The 17,864-nt window shown below is 40.9% G+C and overlaps 1 protein-coding gene across 1 annotated transcript in view; it reads right to left on the reverse strand.

Moving 5' to 3' along the window:
- Positions 1-17,864, reverse strand: part of LOC143806870 (uncharacterized) — a 347,780-nt gene that overhangs the window by 80,623 nt on the left and 249,293 nt on the right. Inside the window, exons 38-44 of the mRNA XM_077287851.1 lie at positions 12,731-12,862; positions 7,070-7,168; positions 6,656-6,787; positions 6,161-6,259; positions 5,736-5,867; positions 5,411-5,509; positions 908-1,033 (exon numbers count right to left, since the gene is read on the reverse strand). Coding sequence (XP_077143966.1) covers positions 908-1,033; positions 5,411-5,509; positions 5,736-5,867; positions 6,161-6,259; positions 6,656-6,787; positions 7,070-7,168; positions 12,731-12,862 — 819 coding nt within the window. The remainder of the gene's footprint in view (positions 1-907; positions 1,034-5,410; positions 5,510-5,735; positions 5,868-6,160; positions 6,260-6,655; positions 6,788-7,069; positions 7,169-12,730; positions 12,863-17,864) is intronic.

Consider the following 17,864-nt stretch of genomic DNA (forward strand, 5'->3'; position numbering starts at 1 on the left):
AATTAGTTATATATCTCACAGATATCTATCTATAAATCTATCTATTTATAAATCTATCTATCTAGAAAAAAATAAGGAAGCAAGTTTTGAAGAAGGCTCACACACAGAGCTGAAACGTCACACAATGGGCAATTAAAACAGCTTGTTTTTTTCACTAAAGGAAGGGTGTGCTGCATCCTCATTTTTTCTATATAAGGACTGCTATGTACCTATGAAGCTTTGCACTCAACTACAATTTTTTCAGGTGCTGTTTCTTTTTTCTATCTATCTATCTATCTATCTATCTATCTATCTATCTATCTATCTATATATTATCTATTTCTTTTTATAAATCTATCTATCTATTTTCTATCTACCGTATTTATCTATAAATCTATTATCTATCTATCTTTTTACAAATCTATCTAGAAAAAAAGAAAATGAAAAAGCAGCACAAAAGTAGTTAGAGGGTGCAAGAGCTTCCCAGGCATGTACCAATCCTAATGAATATATCAAAAATTGGAAGCAGCACACCATAATAGAGTCAATTCACGTGCAGTTTAATTGCCCATCTAGCGATGGGCAATTAAACTGCACGTGAATTGATTCTATTATGGTGTGCTGCTTCCAATTTTTGATATATCTATCCATCTAGCTACCTGTCTCTATCTTTGTACAACTTTAACACATAAAAATCTGTAATTTCTATTCTAGTACATGGCACATGGCTGTCACACAGACTACACACGAATGGTACACATGTATACATGGATGGCACATGGATGTCACAAAGATAGCACACATGGATGGCAGACAGAAAACCATGCGAGTAGCAAAAACAAACCGTCTCACGCATACTTTTTTTTAACAGATGTATGAAGGAGGCCTAAAGAAGCATTTTCACAGATCAGGTTAATTTAATACTTACATATTGACAGTCCTGGGCGGTGCTTATTTGGCAGGTTATTGTGTCTTTCACCACAATAAATTGTCCATTTGACAGCTCACATTTATAATATGCACATTTCTCATCGGCAGGAATAGCTTCACCTTCCTAAAAACCAGAATGGTTGAATGTTAGGACTGACCTATTGTTTTCTGCTCAGTTTACTACTATTTCTCCTTGTAGACACCCCCTACCATCAGCCTGGCTTCTGAAACACTCTGTAAAATACATATGAATTATTGTCCATTAAATACATAGATAGGATAGGTCTTCCAGAGCCAGGCCACTGAAACTTAGCAGCTGACCGTTCTGACTCATAGAGGTGGTTGCTTCTGAGCTTGCGTTAATGATTTTGGCCAAAAACAGCAGCAGTATGCAGAATTCCCTAAAATCAGCATAGTTTTAAGATTAGTTATAAGTGCAAAACGTGTTAGCCATTAAAGAGGTTGTCCAGGGCTAAATAGTTGATGGTCTTTGCATCATTATGATATTTCATACAAGCTTCTAGAATAGCATCAAAACTACAGTTCATCCAACCACTGCAGCCAATCAATGAGCTCAGCAGCTCATGCCGTTTAACCCAGCATGGCCGAGGAGCCTAATGATTGACATCAGTGCTCGTATGAGCTGTAATCATGACGTTACCGCTGCAACCTGTAGAAAATTATTGGGGCAGCAAAGAAGGCACAGCAATGATCTTGGGTTGTTGATTAAAAGATGATTTTATTATTTTAAGACTGGCTAACTTAAGACTATTCACTTTTAATAAAGTTACATTAAAGACATGAAGACCTCCTTTTAAGAACTGAACAGGCTGGATTGGATTCCTCGTGCTACCCACTCCATTCTAGCTTGTTACATGTTTGTTTGAAGTGTCCTTCTGCATAGGAATATGCAAATTGTCTCATCTCTTCAGAGAGGAAGAGAATTAGAACTCTAGCACCACCTATTGGGAACAGCCATACTAAAAGTCAATATTGACCCTTTAACGAGCTGTGCCATATATCTTAGGATAAAAGCCAAACCAGAATCTTAATTTGCAGACACATGTTTTGGGGTGTTGCCCCTCCTAAGTGCAAAGCATGAAATCTGATTTTGGCTGTATGCGTGGCCTCTGACTGGAATCTAAGGGGTAGCATTTCTCCTTACAGAAAGTGACATGCACTTCCCTATACAGCTACACAAACAGTACGCAGGCTCATACCAGCCAGACGGAGGCGAAAAGAACTCATATCCTACATCTGTCTGGTGAATGGTTGGCTATGGCCATGTTACAGTATACATCTGGGAAAGCTCACAGATGTACACAGATGTACACCATCACAGATGTACACATATGTACACTGTACAAGTCACCTCAAAAACTGGAGCTTTTTCCCCCCACTCCATTCTAGCCAGTTCTTCACTAAACAGGCCAGATTGGAGTTGTAAGGAGGAAATCCTCCCTCTGACATCAGTAATTGAGACTGACTTGCAACATTTTGGATATGTGGACATGACACCTGAAAAAAGCGCTTATAAATTGCTGAAATGAATGAAGATATGCACAGCAGTGTCAAAACAACTTGTTCATATGTTTTATTTTTTTTCCACTTTTTTTAACTGCTTCAGACTTTGAAAGTCGTGAAGTGTCTAAACGAAGTGACCTGACCATTTTTCAGGTGGCTTCCTCTTGGACGCTGCCACTATGTTATATATGGATTTAAATGAGAAAAAATAAAAGCCCCAAACGTTGTTGGAAAGGATGTCAGAAAAGACGCTTCTGGGAAAACAATACTGATGTTTTTCGGAACCGTCTTCAACTTCAAAAATGATGCAGGTACGCCGGTGTCTAAAAGATGCAGTGTGAACCTACCCTCAAAATAGTTTTTATTTTCCTAAATGTACATTGAAATACCCATATAATATTTAACCTAAAAAAATATAGTATTATTTTAATAAATTAACTCAAAAACAGGAGGATATTCTTCTAATTATGCCATTCTAGCCTCATCTGCATTAAACAGGCTCGATTAGTGACTTCTGAGAGAGGACCTACTTCTAGCAACTTTATTTTAGCCTTATCTGTACTCTACAGGTCAAAATACTGAATCCAGGAGGAGGCCCTCTTTGTAACAACTGCATTTCAGTGTAAACTGTACTAAAGAGGTCAAAATAGTGAATCCAGGAGGAGGACCTTCTTCTAGCAACTCCATTCCATCCTGCCCAATACTAAGTGGGTTTTCAGAAGGAAGAGCTCCTTCTAGTACCTCCATTCTAGTCTCAACTGTTACATCAACCGGGCTGCACATAGGAAATGCGGAAAAACTCTACCAAAAGCCAAGGCTGTTTCAGGAACTGTTGGAATAATTGCATGCCTAAAAGTTAACTAACCAAAATATTAGAAACCCATACTTGAAATCAGTGATGGACACAGACTGAAGTAGGCTCCTGTGCAAGAACAATAACTCGGCCTCTTTACATTTCTGTGACAGAAGGGCTACTTTGGAAGCAGAAATGGACCTCTTTATCTCTTGGGCCCCTGTGCATCTGAAAAATATGTTTGCGTCCTTGCAGCTGCATGGCTTTTTGACAGTTGCGACACATACAGGGATTGTCTGTTTGTTAGGCAATCCCTGCATGTGTTATGGCTGTCGAACAGCCCCGAGACATTCAGCCGAGGGGAATCGAACATAGTATTCAAGCACATCGAAGACACTCGGTTAGGACCTGAACATGCTCATCATGTTCGCTCATCACTAATGACGATCTATTACATGTGACATGGCAAACCGTGACACCCAGTGTGAAACCTTCAAAGAAAAGCGCTCAAATTGAAGATGTGAAGAAGTAAACACATAAATCATGTGAGCATATGAATGCTACAATAAATGAATAAAAGGATGTGTATAAATGAAATGAATGTGAAAAATACATGTGCAGGTATGTGAAAAACCAGTGTAACAATAAGTGTAATGAATGGTGTGCAAAACTGTGTGTAGATAGAAATATATATATATATATAGAGATATAATAGATAGATATATGGATATATTTTGATATATATGGAAAATATAGATATATATAAATATCTGTATATAGATCTACATATGTATACATATATATATATATATACACTCACCGGCCACTTTATTAGGTACACCTGTCCAACTTCTTGTTAACACTTAATTTCTAATCAGCCAATCACATGGCGGCAACTCAGTGCATTTAGGCATGTAGACATGGTCAAGACAATCTCCTGCAGTTCAAACCGAGCATCAGTATGGGGAAGAAAGGTGATTTGAGTGCCTTTGAACGTGGCATGGTTGTTGGTGCCAGAAGGGCTGGTCTGAGTATTTCAGAAACTGCTGATCTACTGGGATTTTCACGCACAACCATCTCTAGGGTTTACAGAGAATGGTCCGAAAAAGAAAAAAAATCCAGTGAGCGGCAGTTCTGTGGGCGGAAATGCCTTGTTGATGCCAGAGGTCAGAGGAGAATGGGCAGACTGGTTCGAGCTGATAGAAAGGCAACAGTGACTCAAATCGCCACCCGTTACAACCAAGGTAGGCCTAAGAGCATCTCTGAACGCACAGTGCGTCGAACTTTGAGGCAGATGGGCTACAGCAGCAGAAGACCACACCGGGTACCACTCCTTTCAGCTAAGAACAGGAAACTGAGGCTACAATTTGTACAAGCTCATCGAAATTGGACAGTAGAAGATTGGAAAAACGTTGCTTGGTCTGATGAGTCTCGATTTCTGCTGCGACATTCGGATGGTAGGGTCAGAATTTGGCGTAAACAACATGAAAGCATGGATCCATCCTGCCTTGTATGGAGCATCTTTGGGATGTGCAGCCGACAAATCTGCGGCAACTGTGTGATGCCATCATGTCAATATGGACCAAAATCTCTGAGGAATGCTTCCAGCACCTTGTTGAATCTATGCCACGAAGAATTGAGGCAGTTCTGAAGGCAAAAGGGGGTCCAACCCGTTACTAGCATGGTGTACCTAATAAAGTGGCCGGTGAGTGTATATATATATATATATATATATATATATATATATATATATATAATATATATATTACATGTATGCAGATTTGAAACAATACAAGTGGAGTGCTGAGAAATGGACTAGACATAAAAAAGGAAAAAACGTAAGTGGAAATTGATAAATAATATATGAGCCAATAGGCAGGCATACGAGAGTGTATGGTCCACATTTCCATTCGATCAGGTTATATGGTTATACAGAACTTCCACATTACATTATACTAGATGAGAGTTCTTCTCACTGTATATGCACCAAAGGAATGTTTTAAAGAATGTACGCTGACTGCTAAAAAAAATAACTAAAAATATCTTTAAGACGTAAGTCTTTTATTCATTGACTTTATCTTTTACGAATATTGTAAACTAAGATGAAAAGCATAACTAACATTAAGTATCAAAATATCAAAGACAAAATCATTGACTCTTAAAAGTAATTCCCAAGTTTCTTACCTCTAGGATAACAGTTGAGCCACCTATTGTTAATATACATTTGGTCTGCACACATGTACCACAGCACTTGTCTGCAGAAGGTTGCATGTAGTCGTAACCCTGTTTGCAAAAAAAGAAAGAAAAAAAGTTACCAGTTACTATTAGCCAATGAAAATACAACCTAAATCTAAATGAAAGTAACATGTCAATTCTAGAAAGTAGTTTAGTTGTAGAAAATGCTGACATGAACCTACCAATGCCCATTAATTTGGCATTCAGGGTTTACCGCCATATTTATCACTTACAGCTCTCAATACAACAGTCACAGCTGATATTTTCTACTTACTGGACCGCAGTCATCTGCACTATTATATGTGCAGGATACAGTTGACTCAGTAGTATATGGCTCTCCATTTCCCAGCTTGCTACATGTATATTTTTTACAGTGGTCATTGTCTGGAACCCAACTTTCTCCAATCTAAATAGAAGAAACAAATATAGAACTTTCAGGAAATTGATCAGTAGTAAAAGAAATATTACTTAAATCAGTTTTCCGTGTATAAATGTAAATTTTTCAAAATTTCTGCTTTATGTTTTTTTTATCAGATTGTTCGATAATACAACAAATCTTGGAAGTGCAGATTTCACTCTAATCACTAGAGCAGACACAATATTCTGAAACATTCTGTTTCTTGAACTTATTTTCCAGCTTTGTTTCCCTGTATGGATCGGTACAAAATGACTTATTAAAGCTTAATAAATGTTTCATACCATTAGCACTTTAGTTTGTCCATTGGGTGTTTCAATAATACATGATACAAGCACACATTTTCCACAACACTGTCCTGGTATGATTTGATATTCTTCACCCTAATTAGAAAAGAAAACCAATTAATGAGAAGAGCAGGGACCTAGGAGGCCAGTATGGGACATGAGTGAGCTGTAGCGGTAGGGACAGCAGAAGGGCTACATGAGGATGATTTGTTGATGCGTTTCGACCTCAAGGTGTCAGTTGTAAAAAGGTGACAATCTCATTTTTTAATTGTTTATTAATCTCTTAACTAACCCATCTGTTACTATTAGCCTGAGAAATCAGAACCCAAATCTAAATGAAAATAACATGTCAATTCTAGAAAGTAGTTTAGTCGTAGAAAATGCTGACATGAACCTACCAATGCCCATTAATTTTGCATCCAGGGTTTACCCCCATATTTATCATCTACAGCTCCCAATACAACACAGTCACAGGTGATATTTTCTACTTACTGGAACACAGTCATCTGGACCATTATATGTGCAGGTTACAACTGACTCAGTAGTATATGACTCTCCATTTTGCAGCTCACTACAGTAATAAATTGTACAGTTGTCATTGTCTGGAACCCAACTTTCTCCAATCTAAACAGAAGAAGCAAATATAGAGCTTTTAGGAGATCGATCAGTAGTAAAAGAAATATTATTTAAATCAAGTTTTCATGTATAAATCTAAATTTTTGCTGTATGTTCTTTTATCGGATTGTTCGATTATACAACAAATCTTGGAAGTGCAGATTTCACTCTAATCACTAGAGCAGATGCAATATTCTTAAACATTCTGTTTCTCTAACTCATTTTACAGTTTTGTTTCCCTGTATGATTCGGTACAAAATGAATTATTAAAGCTTAATAAATATTGCGTACCATTAGCACTTTAGTTTGTCCATCGCGTGTTTTAATAATACATGATACATGCACACATTTTCCACAACACTGTCCTGGTATAGTTTGATATTCTTCACCCTAAATAGAAAAAAAAAACAACTAATGAGAAGAGCAGGGACCTAGGAGGCCAATCAGAGGCCAGGTTATTGAGAAATGTACTTTTTTCACCGCTGGATTAGGATGATCTGACAATTTACAGTCCACAGGACATCGCAAGAACCGTTAAACTGATAAAGGGTTTACATATTGGAAACAAAGAGTCAATATAAGTTAAAGACTTTGTCTAAGAAAAAATAAAATATCTATAGGTTCTTAAAATTGTAAAATATAACAAACTAAAAGATACTCAATTACTGGCACCCTGAAAAGGAGACATCACTATTCCACCAGAAGAAGTAGCCCTGCTGCCAGTGATTGGCAGCAGCAGTCAGGTGATTTGAGCTGCATGTCATTGGATGTTTTGCATTATCATTAGTGATGAGCGAGTGTGCTCGTTACTCAGGTTTTCCGAGCATGCTCGGGTGATCTCCAATTATTTTGTGCGTCTTGTAGATTGTGTTTGTGTTGCCGCAGCTGCATGATTTGCAGCTGCTAGACAGCCTGAATATGTGTGGGGATTGCCTAACAAACAAGCAATCCCTGCATGTATTCAGGCTGTCTAGCAGCCGCAAATCATGCAGCTGTGGCGACACAAACATAGTCTACGAGCATTCCCAAAATACTCGGAGATCACCCGAGACCGCTCGGAAAACCTGACTAAGAGCACAGTCGCTCATCACTAGCTTTCATACAATCTAACAGAGTAGTATATTTACTTTATTTCTGATAAGACTTTCTTCATTAACTGACATCATATGAGGTCAAAAAAATTTCTGCAACGGATTCAGAAATTTCAATTGAGACAATATGGAGCGCCCAGCCAGGGCCTAGGGATACTCAGTACCAGGTCAGGTCGTCATTAAAGGGGTGGTCACAGTGGCAGTGACCCGATCCTTAGCCCTGGGTGTCCAAGCAAAAGGGAATGTCTTTAAAGGGGTTTTTAAAATGAGAAATGTTTGTGATGCCACCTGTGGTATTCAGTCAGGGGTGACTGACGCTGCTTAAAGGGGTCCTCTGGGGAGTGGTGGAACTGCAGCAAGGATGGTATGGCTTCCCACAGGTGAAGCTAGGTCCCCAGGGCTCCTGGTGTATTTGGCAAAGATAGTGTGTTGCCAGAAAAATCAGAGGACACAAAGTTGCAGTCTCTTTACTTGGTTTACTGATGGTAGACAGCCACAGTCCAGGCTACCAGCAACAGGTGACAGAGTCCAGGCAGCCTGAGAACGAGTAGAATTCCCTTTGCCAGGTCAGATGGGGAGCCTTCCACTATGCGCTGAATAATAGTCCCTTGCTGCCTATGGCTTCCTTCAAGGTCCACTCTCACTCTCTGTCCTGGGACAGTACCTGTATGGTAGGCAACATGAGCCGTTTTATAGGGGTCTCTATCCACGATGACTCCAGGCTCTGGATGTTGCTGTAGCTCAGCGTGTAAATGTAGGCAAGTCACTTTCAATTTCCTGCCCTCTGGTTCTGCCGTGGGACATGCAGTTCCACACAGCCTCTGGCTCCCGGTGCCTGGTTTTTGCACTTTAGCGTAGAGGGAGCCCAATAGCAGCTCTCCTCCAGCTCCTCACTTCTCCTGTGCTCCTTCTTCTTTCACTGTCTCTACAGACTCACTGACTCCTCCTCTAGACCAGAATGTATATCTATCTAGGGAAGCTCCCCTGAAACCGGCTTCAGAGCTCCCCCTTCTGGCCTGGAGTCAGAACATGTTGCATGTACAGGTTCCTTGTCAAAGGGATCACCCCTGAAGAAGTGTGGATGAAACGCGCCTCGGGTAGAGGGACACGGCACCAGCTCCACACATTGTAAGAATATCCAGCACTGTTTCAGTCTGCATTGCTATATTTATTCTGGGGAGTTTCTAATTGGATTCAGACATATGAGGACCAGGGACACCTTGATACTTAAATATAAGGAAGTAGGAATATAGCCAGCCTATGCTCACTGATAATCAGTTAGATGAAGACTGCTCCTCTGGTTTTTTGGCTTGTCTGTATTGTTTTGTCTCCTTAATCTATTAGTGCAGACTGTTTCTGGTATTTCTTGATGCATTTTGTAATCAGTGTGGTTAAAGGAGCGGGTACCATATTGTGTTACTTACATCTGAGGTTACTTTGTTTGGTTTTTGTCCTATTATTTCAATAGTTTTTTAGAATTTAATAAAATAGAATTTTATGATAATTTTGAATTTGTGCATTTCTGTTCACTCCCTTATGGATGTTGTAGTGTAACAGACGGAATAATATAGTATACTTAGCACATTATGATTGTTGGTTCATATATTGATAAATGTTGCATGTACAGGTTACCTGTCAAAGGGATCCTCCTCATTTCCAGGCATGGCATCACCCTCCCCGAGAGGAAGGCAATACTACTGTGGTAACTGATCCCTTGGGGTGCCACAGATCTTTAAGGCAAGAGTCTTTATGATCCAACTTATCAAAGCATTAAATATGAGCAATCTATTGCAGGACAATTAGTTCTGCATGGAAACCTTATCTTGATGCTTAAAAAAATACAACCCCCCCCTGCAATTTAGTCCACAAGGACATCAAGAATTGATGTGCACCAAACAAGTGTGGACAGGAGTTGACAAGGATATAGAATGTAAAATCTTGTTACATCAGATATGTCAGCTGGCAGGCAGTAAGCCAAAGCCAGTCACACATACTGAGTTTTCCCGAAAATAAGAACTACGACCAAAATAAGCACCAGCATGATCTTACAGAAATTTTGAAGTATAATTGAAATATGAGCCTTACTCCAAAAACAAGCTTTAGTTACAGTCAGGGTCAGTGTTCAGGGGGAAGCAAACCTTCTTAGGGGTCCCATTATTTCTATTCTTCACCTTTGTTAACATCACGGTCATGTAACCATGATGTCACCAAAGGTCTTTTAACTATGGGAGTCTAGAGGAACTGAAGAGGAGACAGACAGGTATGTAAAGCATGTGCAGTGTGTGCATACATGTTTACGTACGGTATATGCAGTGTGTGCATCTACATCTGTATGTATGTGCAATGTGTTTATATACGCATGTATATGTGTGTTCAGTGTATGTGTGTGTATATTCCTGTGTATGAGCAGTGTGTGCATATACTGTATATATAAATATATATACATACACACATGTATGTGCAGTGTATATGTGATGACATGATTATATTTCAATAAATATTGATTTTTTTGCTAAAGAATTCATGTAAATTCATGTAAAATTCATGTCCATGAAAAAAAGAATCAGACATCCCCTGAAAATAAATCCTAACCCATCTTTCAGAGCAAAAAAGAATATAAGACCATGTCTTATTTTTGGGGAAACACGGTACTGTTTTACCTAATGAACCATTGCTATTGATTTTTGATATATTTCATTTGGACACCATATATTATCACTTGTGGATTCTTGCTCACATTGGCAAGAGATAATTCTTAGTTACACATCTTCCTCAACTGTAATTGATGGACTGAAATGTAGTTTTGCTTCTCATAGTTTGCCTAAGCTGATAGTAAATGTTAATGATTCACAATTCACAGCCAATTAATTTTAGACAAATGCCATTGAATATCTCTGAACAACCCCATATCGGTCGCAAGTTAATGAAGAAGTGGAATGCCAGAACCAAATTCTATTGAAAGCTCAAAACACAACAGGCAATGTGCCAGGCAAGGTCGTTCTAGAAACTACTTGGAAATTGTAGCGCCACTGTCAGAATAGTGTCCTCTAACAAGGAAATAAAATATACCCTATACAGGACCAAATAAGTACTCCTATTATTCTGGAGGATTCATTTAGAAGAAACAATCTTCTGTAAATAAAATTTGTGTAGCCAGAAAGCAATTTAGCAGAAGACTGAGAACCTGCAGGAAGTGATGCCGATGGGTTGCCATGGCAAGCGGGGTCTGCTAAAGACCCTCATGCCTGTTATTACGATCTTTCTGTGAAAGCCAGCCCATAGGTCAGTGTTCCCCAAGTCCGCTCCTCAAGAGCCACCAACAGGTCATGTTTTCAGGAATTTCCTTCATATTGCACAGGTGATAATTGCATCACCTGGACAGGCAAGCATTCAATCACCTGTGCAATACTAAGGAAATCCTCAAAACATGAGCTGTTGGTGGCTCTTGAGGACCAGAGTTGGGGAGCACTGCCATAGGTGATCATAGCAGAGCTAGGGCACATGCAACCAGACTATCACAGCTTCATGTCCCCTAAGAGGACAGTAAAAGGGACAGTGCAAAGTGAGACATTTTTATTCTTTTTAAATATGAAAAAAAAAAACAGAGAAGTTCAAGTCACTCCATTTTTGATCTAGTAAAAATAAAACAATTAAAAAAATTAAATTAAAAATTCACGTATTTGATATCGCTGCATTCGTAAATGTCCGATCTATAGAAATATAAAATAAATTACGGTAATCCGATCAGTAGACGGCGTAACAAGAAAACATAAAAGCAGAATTACGTTTTTTTGCTCCAGCAACATTGCAATAAAATGCAATAAGAGAAAAACAAAACATTGTATCTACCCCAAAATGGTATCACTACTGCTCAGGGAGCAAAAAATAAGCCATCACACAGCCCAAGATCCCCCAAAATGAAAACATTACGGGTCTCTGAAATGGCATCACACAAGTGAAAAAAATTTCTGAACTGTTTTTCACCACTTAAATAAAAAAATAAACTATACATGTTTGGTATCTGCATACTCATACTGGCTTGGAGAATCATGTTGTCCAGTCAGTGTTACCATATAGTGAACATGATAAACAAAAAAATAAAAGAAAAACCATTGTGGAATTGTACTTTTTTGCAATATCAATGCATTTGAATTTTTCTTTTCCACTTTCCAGTGAATCATATGATAAAATAAATTATTTCATTGAAAAGTACAATTTATCTTGCAATAAACAAGCCCTCATACGGCTATGTGGATGAAAAAATAAAAGAGTTATGGCTCTTGGAAGAAGGGGAGGGATTGCCCTCATGCGGCTATGTGGATGGAAAAATAAAACAGTTATGGCTCTTGGAAGAAGGGGAGGGGAAAAAAAGCCCAAAACACAAAAAAATCGCAAGATTGTGAAGGGGTTAAACCATTGGCCAATGTGTAACAGTATGTATGATTATTTAAAGGCATCACTAAAAATCTTTATTGTAATGTTCATGCCCACATCCTTACAACTTCAGAGTTGTACACAGCGCTCATAGACTTCTATATTCCGTCATACTCTACCTCTTCTGTCATCTGGAGATCTACTGAGGTTTTGATACCGCATGTAACAATTGGTTTTTTTTTTTCAGATTGAGACACAAAAATATATTTTTATAACTCAAAACAGTGATAAAAACTCTTTTTAGCATTATTTTTATTATTACCGTATTTAACATTTCTGTTTTATATATAAGGGTAAATCAACTTAAATATCTATTAACGGGCAAAAGACAACTAAGGTGCTCCAGATCTAGAGCCACTGACTATTTTAATTAGAATTGTATTTAGAACATTTAATAGAAAAATCAAATAATATACATGTTTCATACCTCTTTACATGATGTATTGCAGACAATTGGTACACATCTCACTATATTATGCTGAGGATTCATGTTATCGACCATCATAGAGCAAATACACTCTGTGCAGCTTTCGGGAGGAGAAGGTACAAAGGAGCCAGGCTATGTAGAAAAGGTTTGAATAGATAAAAAGAAAGCAAAAGATATTGAAGACACTACAAAATCCAATATAATACCAATACTATAGTCTGTGTTGACTAAACTACTACAGGCGTGAACATTTGCAGAATTCTTGTAAGACAAATTATGGGTATGATTGAACATTCAAAATAGGGTCTCCTTCTCTATGTCAATATACTTTAGGATGGCATGTGGAAAGATGTTGCCCAGTTGAGGACAACTGTTTAAAAGATGCTACAAATTTTTAATTTGCCAGTTAGGTGTCTCATCTCTCTCATTAGGACAACTCATTATCAAACAGAAGCTGTTAAAATGATCTGCTGAAATCTTCTTGTGTGGCTTTTCTGATTGCTTGCTATCATATGTTATCTCCAGGGTAGTCATCTATGGATATGCATACAGGGAAGATGTAGTATTATGTGCAGACCATTTAAATGACTGAGAGGGAGGTTGGGTCCATGAATTTAGAGCACCTCTCTACTCTTGCTATTCGATGAAGGTCTTAAGTGGACCAATCTATGATGTCCATCATATTAGAGCATGTGGTAAAGTATTGATGTGATTTTTATGAGAGAAGTGACTGAGATCCCACTTTATGGAGTCCATATTCCATAACAAAGCACACGTACACATTTGGTTTTTAAGGATAACCTTAAAAAGGGAACCTGTCACTGGATTCATGCTGCTCAAACTTCGGGCAGCATAAATCAAAGCCTGGTTACACATTTGCAGCTAGGTATATTTGTATCTTAATTGCAGCCAGACTAGTCTCATCCAAGGATCTTTAAAGTATATTTTCTTGGAAATGCCAGAACTCAGAGAAAAATAAATCTGGATGTAGCCAGGGCTCTGAATCATGGTAGATAGGGTTGAGCGAAACAGATCGGATATTTTCAAAAATCGCCGACTTTCAGCAAAGTCGGGTTTCATGAAACCCGACCCGATCCCACTGTGGGATGGAGATGGAGGAGATGGAGGAGGAGATGGAGGAGATGGAGGAGATGGAGGAGGAGGAGGAGGAGGTTCCCCATTGACTTGCATTGGGTTTCGTGTTTCGGTCGATCCCCGACTTTGCGCGATAATCGGCCGATTTCACTCGACTCGACTTATGACAAAGTCGGGTTTCGCGAAACCCGACTCAATCCTAAAAAAGTAAAAGTCGCTCAACCCTAATGATAGATGCTTCATGCTACATTAATCAGGTGGCAGGTTCCCTTTAAATCTACAATGAAAAAGGCTAAACCTTACAATTGACAAGAAAACTGATTTAAAGGGAATGTCTCAGTAGGAACAACCCTCTTAATGCATCTATTTTTAGGTGTCGAGTTCCCGCCTCTGCACAGGGGGAATCTTGAACCACCTCCGCTGCAGTCTCCCTTTCTTCTCCAGCCGCAGTGGAGCCTGCTCAGCAGAGACATTGATCCCAGCATCTGGTTTAGGCTGATACTGGGCGACTGGTTACTACTGTTCTTTCAGGCTCTGCCTTTGTAGCCAGTACTAGTCAGCGGCAAGCAGATGTCTCTGGACTAAGTCCTGCTTTTCCCCTTCTGAGCATGCCCAGGGTAAGACCTCTCATTGGAGGTTGGGGGTCACATGCTCAGATACTGCAGCAGCTCCCTTTGGTCCTCTAGGAAGGTCCTGAAGTTGCTCAGGTACTGTAGCAGCTCACATTGGTCCTCTAGGAAGGTCCTGAAGTTGCTGCAGCTATAAAAGGTTTGCATGGCAAGGTTTGGCTGAAATAAGCCCCTAGAATACCGGCACCTCCGGTGAGGAGTTTGTATGAGTGTATTCAGGGCCTTGGCTGAAATAAGCCGCTAGAATACCGGCACCTCCAGTGAGGAGTTGTTAGTCTATTTTCTCTGACTGCATGACCACAGTTTGCTCTGGTTGGTAGCTGTGTACCTCTGTGAGGTTAACAGGGCACAACATCTTGTTCCTAGCGACTCTGTGGAGTTAACAAAGTTTGCTTATTCCGCCATATAGAGCCACCATTTGCCAGCAGCAGGTTCCTCCCCTGCACGGTGGACCCCGGGTTGCAAACGCACCTAATAATACATATATATACACTCAGTGCATTCCCCAAACCCTAACATAATACTAGCGCCAGGGTCTGGCTAGTAAATGGTGGATAAACAGCAATTGTTGCGACACATCCATCAGCTGGAGGGTAGGTTGGCGGCTCTCGAGCGCACAACCTCAGCTGTGGATGTTACTGCGGTTGCTGTTCAGGCTGCTAGCGTGGTTGCAGCAACCTTGTCCAAGGCCACCCCTCTTCCGTCTCTATCTCGCCTCCCACTGCCAGAAACATTTTCTGGTGATAGTAAATTTTGTATGGGTTTCGTGAGCCTGTGCTCTATACATCTCGAGCTCCTGGCGGCACGTTTTCCCACAGAGCAGGCAAAGGTGGGATTTATTGTGTCTCTCCTGTTGGACAGGGCATTGGAGTGGGCTACGCCGCTGTGGGAGCGTGGCAATCATGTGGTGCAGAGTGCTCTGCTGTTCTTGAGCATGCTGAAACAGGTCTTTTTAGGGCCTCGAGTCACCCATGCTATGGCGCTCCAACTGTTGACATTGACTCAGGGCTCATCCTTGGTCTGCCATTTTGCCGTCCACTTCTGCACCCTATCATCTGAGCTGGAGTGGTCAGATAAAGCCCTTATCCCCATATTTTGGAGGGGGCTGGCTGACCACGTTAAGGACGCTCTGGCCACAATGGAGATTCCCCCCAAACTGGAGGAGTTAATAGCTGTGTCTACCCGTATTGACCTCCATTTTCATGAGCTGAGGTTAGAGCGGGCCCAGTGTAGGCAGAGGTTTTGGCTTGCTCCCACCTTCGCCAAACCTTTGGAATCTCCGGTCCTGGTCCCTGAGTCACATGAGGCCATGGAAGTGTCACGTGCGGGATCTAAGTCCTGGACCGCTCATGCACTCAAGGTCTGCCATGTTTGCCACACTCAGGACATCTTGCAACCAGATGTTCACAGCGGTCGAGGAAACGTCAGCGTCTAGTGGTAGTAAGTGGAGGTACACTAGACACGGCAACGTTTTCCTCCAAATTGTCCTTTAAGGGGACAATTACAATAGGCTCATTCACTCACTCGGTAGAGCTCTACGTGGATTCTGGGGCAGAGGGCAATTTTATGTCTTCTGCCTTCGCTCAATGTCACGCAATTCCCATGGTAATGTTAGCTCAACCAGTAACCGTACGAGTGGTAAATGGGTTGACACTGCCCTCACAGATAACACACCAGACCATCCCTTTTACTCTGTCCATGTCACCATCTCATCAGGAAATTATATCTCTGCTCGTCATTCCTGAGGGAATTGATGAGGTCCTGTTAGGGATACCTTGGCTATGGTACCACTCTCCTCATGTTGAGTGGTCCACAGGCAGAATTTTGGGATGGGGTGAATCTTGTGGGGTTAGATGTCAGAGGGAATGTGTTCAGGTTGCTACTACTGAGGTAGCTGCAGATCTATTCTCTCTGCCCAAGCAATATTGGCCCTATGCGGATGTGTTCTCCAAAAGGGCTGCGGAGACCCTTCCGCCTTACCGCCCCTATGACTGTCCTATTGACCTCTTGCCTGGTGCTGAGCCTCCCTGGGGTCGAGTCTATCCATTATCTCTCCCAGAGACAGAGGCGATGTCTCAGTACATCCAGGAAAATCTGGCAGGAGGATTCATTAGAATGTCAGTGTCACCTGCAGGGGCTGGGTTCTTCTTCGTGTAGAAGAAGAATGGGGAACTATGTCCATGCATAGGCTACAGGGGTATTAACGCCATCACCGTTAAGAATAAATATCCTCTGCCCCTGTTATCTGAGCTTTTTGATAGGCTTCGGGGAGCAAGGGTGTTTACTAAACTAGATCTACGGGGTGCTTACAACCTGATTCGCATCCGTGAGGGGGACAAATGGAAGATGGCTTTTAACACCAGGGATGGGCACTATGAATATCTAGTGATGCCCTTTGGGCTCTGCAATGCCCCAGCCGTTTTCCAAGACTTTGTAAATGATATCTTCCGGGATATGCTCTCCACCTCGGTCGTAGTCTAACTGGATGATATTCTCATCTACTCTCCAGATATTGACTCCCACCAGAGAGATGTTTGCAGAGTCTTCGACCTCTTTCGAACTAACTCCATCTACACCAAGTTGGAGAAATGTGTATTTGAGCAGGAATCCTTACCTTTCCTGGGCAATATCATCTCCGCCCAGGGATTGGCTATGGATCCTGCCAAATTACAGGTTGTGATGGACTCGCAAGAACTCCATTCTCTTAAAGCAGTGCAGCGCTTTATGGGGTTTATTAACTATTATCGCCAGTTCGTCCCTCATTTCTCAACTTTGGTAGCTCCCTTGGTAGCCCTCACCAAGAAGGGAGCAAATCCCAAATTGTGGTCTGAGGAGGTCTCCAAGGCCATTACTTCTATTAAATCTCATTTTGCTAGCGCTCCCATCCTACATCGCCCTGATGTAGATAAGCCATTTATAATGGAGGTGGATGCCTCATCTGTTGGTGCTGGAGCAGTCCTCTTCCAAAAGGATGCTCAAGGTCGGAAGCATCCTTGCTTCTTCTTTTCCAAAACCTTCACACCAGCGGAGAGGAATTATTCCATTGGGGACAGGGAGTTGCTAGCAATGAAGCTGGCCTTCTCAGAGTGGAGACATCTCTTAGAGGGGGATCACTTTCCCTTCCAAGTATTCACAGACCACAAGAATTTGGTTTATTTACAGACCACCCAGCGGCTAAATTCTAGCCAAGCCAGATGATCCTTGTTCTTCTCTCGGTTCCATTTCACCCTCCATTTTCTTTCCGGGGAGAAGAACATTTGTGCCGACTTTCTCACTCCATTGTATCATCTGAGGAGGAGGAAGAAGAGGAGCCTCGGCTTATTGTTCCTTCCGAGAGCCTGAGAACTGTGGCCCCGGTTTCGCTAGATTCTGTGCCTCTAGGCAAGACTTTTGTACCATCCAGTTTGTGT

This window comes from Ranitomeya variabilis, chromosome 2 (assembly GCF_051348905.1).
Source record: "Ranitomeya variabilis isolate aRanVar5 chromosome 2, aRanVar5.hap1, whole genome shotgun sequence".
In the NCBI taxonomy this organism is placed as follows: Eukaryota; Metazoa; Chordata; class Amphibia; order Anura; family Dendrobatidae; genus Ranitomeya; species Ranitomeya variabilis.